Source organism: Arachis hypogaea, chromosome 16 (genome assembly GCF_003086295.3).
Source record: "Arachis hypogaea cultivar Tifrunner chromosome 16, arahy.Tifrunner.gnm2.J5K5, whole genome shotgun sequence".
In the NCBI taxonomy this organism is placed as follows: domain Eukaryota; kingdom Viridiplantae; phylum Streptophyta; class Magnoliopsida; order Fabales; family Fabaceae; genus Arachis; species Arachis hypogaea.
In genome coordinates, this window is record NC_092051.1 from 124,720,944 (window position 1) to 124,725,249 (window position 4,306).

General features: G+C 41.2%; 1 protein-coding gene across 1 annotated transcript; it reads left to right on the forward strand.

The window, feature by feature from the left end:
- The first annotated feature begins 940 nt into the window (after positions 1-940).
- On the forward strand, positions 941-1,339 carry LOC140180207 (protein MAIN-LIKE 2-like). The gene has a single exon (XM_072220650.1). The coding sequence runs from the start codon at positions 941-943 to the stop codon at positions 1,337-1,339; it is 399 nt and encodes a 132-aa protein (XP_072076751.1).
- The last annotated feature ends 2,967 nt before the right edge of the window (positions 1,340-4,306 follow it).

Here is a 4,306-nt window from a genome sequence, read left to right on the forward strand (position 1 = left end):
AGCAGGAGAGGACTGACGCGTTCTCCACAGAAAACCTTAGGGTTTCTTTTGTTTTCTTGGGATAAAATGCAAGGGGTGATTTGGGTATTTTCGAATAATACATATATGTTAGGCTAGTCACTCCAACCAATTAACAAGAATATTCATTTTTCACCAAGAATATTCTGTTATCTTTAACGTTATACACACGACAGGGACTTAATTGAAAAAACAAATTCAGGTATAGGAACCCAATTGAAAAGAAAAAAAGTATAGAGACCTAATTGAAAATTTGGTGAAACTATAGGGACCTGCAGAGTAATTAAACCTTTTTTCTATTCTTGTGTTGTTAGTATGTATATATTTTTTTATTATTTATTAGAATATGATATTTTTGTTAATTTTTAAATTAATAAATAAGACATTTTTTGTAAACTTTCTGGTATAATATTGTGGTTATTATTATGTTATTTAAATTTTAATGATTAAATTGAAAAATAATAAAAATATTTATACATAAAAATTCGAATTTTATGTGGTTTGTTATTTTATTTTTTGTTTTAACATCAATGTTAGAATTATAAACAAATATTTTGCTAGCTAATAATATATAATTATATGTTGTTTTGTGTTTTAATATTTTTTATTTTATTTTTTGTTTTTATTAATAAAATGATGTATATAGTGAAACTAATAAAGAATATAAATGTGAAAAATAAGAAATTCGAATTTTTGTAATTATTATTTATCTTATTTTTTGTTAAAAAAAGTTATTAATTTATTCTTTTTGCTATTTATTAAATTAATTCCTTTTGTGGTTGAACTTTACTAGGCTAATAGGAATCTGTTGCCCTGTAAGCTTGACTAGCTAGAGACGTGGCATCTGGAGGTTGACCAAACCTTACGAACCACCGGATTCTACCAGCTCTCGAGAGTTGGAGTGATCAGAGGGCATTCTGCAATGTTAGCTGCTCTTGTGGAATGGTGGCGGCTGGAGACACATACATTTGTAATGCCAGTGGGTGAGGTTATAGTGACACTAGAGAACGTGTTACATATATTCGGCCTACCGATCGATGGAGAGGTTGTGACTGGTTGGACCGATAGCAGTCACGACTTGGTCAACCAAAGCCTCGCGATATTCAGCATTGAACCCCAAGTGAACAGTTCCTCCAAGAGCTACATAAATCTTTCATGGGTTTGCCATATTAGAGACACACAGCGTTTGGACACATGGGAGTCTGTTATGCGCTATGTTAGGTGTCACATCTTCTATCTGCTGGGAACCACCATCTTCGCGGATAAGTCGACGGCATATGCCGACACACAGCATCTACCACTGCTCCAGAATTTTGATTAGATCGGCAATTATAGTTGGGGGTCAGCTTGTCTCGCGCACCTTTACAGGTCACTGTGTCGTGCATCACGGTGCAATTGTAAGGAGATGGATGGCCAACTTGATTTGTTGTTTGCTTGGGCGTGAGAGCGTATGCCGTGGCTGGTGCCGATTCCCCGACACTAGCTTGCGCTGGCTGAGATACCGGTGGCACGTAGGTAACCGTTATTATTTTATTGGAATTTGACTTGTATGTTATTTATGGTTTACTAGCAAGATGTAATTCAAACTATATAAATAATGTTCTGTGTTGCAGATGGAGTCATCATCCACGGACCCAAAAATGGATGTCTATGACTCAAGCGTCTATTAGGCATGTAATCGACTTTCTAGAAGATGTGAGTATGGGTTTTGAGGTTTTCTGTTATAATTTACGGTATTATTAATAATCTAATGTCCCTCGAAATATTTTGTAGTTTATTTGGAGGCTGTATGTCGGCATCATCATTCCTGCCAAACTACATTCACACCTTGCTGTCTGTGACATGGTGGGGCCATTGGTGTCATTTGAGCGTGTCGGATGGCTTCCTGCGGACCGAGTGGTTCGCCAGTACAGATATGCACAGTCCCCCCTCTGGCAACACAAGCCATACCAGTTGACACGCATTGCTATACTCTTTAGGGAGTACAGAACCATGACTGGCGTGAGATTCATGACGAATGGATACAACAATGGGGTAACCGCCGCAACAGTCGTCTGCGAGATCAGGGTCTGCTACCAATTGTCGATTTTACCCCGTCTGCCGATTATCGGAGTTGGTACATCGGATCATACGAGATGTACCCAAGGCTGTCAGATGTCATTCCTCAGCATCCACCCCACCGCAGCAGCAACCCCAGCAGCCATTCCAGCATCCACCTCAACAGCTAGCACAACCTTATGCAGTGTTTCAGCCGTTTCCTTATCAGCGCCCATAGCTATCTCAGCACGACAGCTCAGATCATGGACAGTCGAGCCATCACAGCTCGCATCATAGCCATCAGTCTCATCACAGATCACATCACAACCTGCACAGCCATCACAGCAATCTTGGATTTGAGCTCGCAAACATTCCTCCATTAGAGGTCCCATTTCCCGTGAATCCATTTCATTCAGATAGCGAGTCGATTTGGGACGGCCTTTTGACTTTCGTCTCAAGGCAAGATTCACGACCATCATCGGTCCTGGGTAATCAGGCCATGTCTCCGTGTCACCCAACGGGACAAACTCAACTCTGTAGACCTTCTGAATCTCAGACATCTTATATACATCCCTGACATACACCTGCCAATTTTGTTGCTGGTTAGCACAGCACGCAATAACATGGCAACATGGAAGTTGCTCCACCTGAAAATGCCCACAGTTGCACCTCCATCGCGTAAGATCAACAACTAACACTTTTCCACTAGGCATTTTGCGTACCTCAAACACCTTGTTTCTTCTATCAAACCGGTGCACAACGATGTTACTTGCACGCTGCATGTTTGCCTCTATCCATTGAGTGGCAAACTCTGAGAAAGTAAATCCAGCACGCTTGCGCTGGTAAGCCTTAGTACTCTTTCACATAAACAACTCGTTCAACCGATAATATGTTGCTCGGACTAGCGCCAAGATAGAAAGATTTCGAGCACCCTTCAACACCGAATTAATGCACTCGACAAGGTTCGTCGTCATGTGACCCCATCGATGTCCCTTGTCAAATGCCAACACCCACTGGGGACGTTCGATGTTGTCGCACCAACAAACATATGCCTCACCTTGTTCTTGCAACCTTCTGAAATTGACATTGTACTCCTCCACTCTCCTTGCAAAACATTCACCATACTCTTAGATGTTTCCAATCACATTCGCTATGATATACTGCGGCCCGGATTGACTCATGACGATAGGAGATTATACCTACGCTGTCTCTTCTTACAACATGTGTTTGTAAATTACTGAGAAAAAAGTGCCACGCAGTAGTAGTCTCACCCTCTACAATGGAAAAAGCAATCAGTATAATGTTTTGATTCCCATCTTGCGCAACTACAACCAAAATGCAACCTTTATATTTTCCGTATAGGTGGGTCTCGTCAACCTGAACTAGCGGCTTGCAATATTTGAAAGCTCTTATGCATGGATTGAAACTCTAGAATACCGAAGGAAGTATCCTAACACCGTCCACCTCTTGAATCCCATTATAAAATGGTCGTGTTTCTATTTGGACTTGTGAACCAGGCATCTTCTGAACCATTGCCAAGAACGACAATGGTAAATCTTGGTAAGATTCTTCCTGTCCACCGAAAACCTTGGCTATCGACTTCTACTTTGCCAGCTAAGACTTCTGGTAACTAATAGTGTAGTTGAATCTTGCTTGGACTTCTGCAATTATAGATTCAACCTTTATGGATGGGTCAGATTCAACCAATGGCTTCATAGCCTCAGCAATCAAGTCTGAGTCTAACTTGGAGTGATCCTGTGAGATCGTTCCCATGGAACATGTGTGCCTCCCGTTGTATCTCTAAATCTCCCAACAGGCTTTCTTCTGTATCAAGCTGGCTCAGAAAAGCCAGTCGTACCCATGTCCATAAGCCGTGCACTTTGCATAGAACGTCCGTGGCTTGGATTCATAAACAACGTAATCGATTCCTCTAGAGATAGTGTAACTCCAAATTGCTGCAATGACTGATTTTCTTGAATCGTATTCTATTCCGATTCTAAACTCCCCATCCTCAGGATCAGCAACACCTATAAGAAAAAATTTTTTCGCTCATCGATCCGCTAAAACAAAATCAAGTAAACATACTACCCACTGCTCACATACCTATGTTCGCATATTCGGAAAACTCCGGTGCATGTATGGCTTCAAGATCTAAGCTACGCATAAAAGGTGAAACGTCCATCGGTTGACTAACTACGGCTGGAACCACTAAAGTTTCCGCCACTGCCTCACTTCCCCATCACCGTCCTCG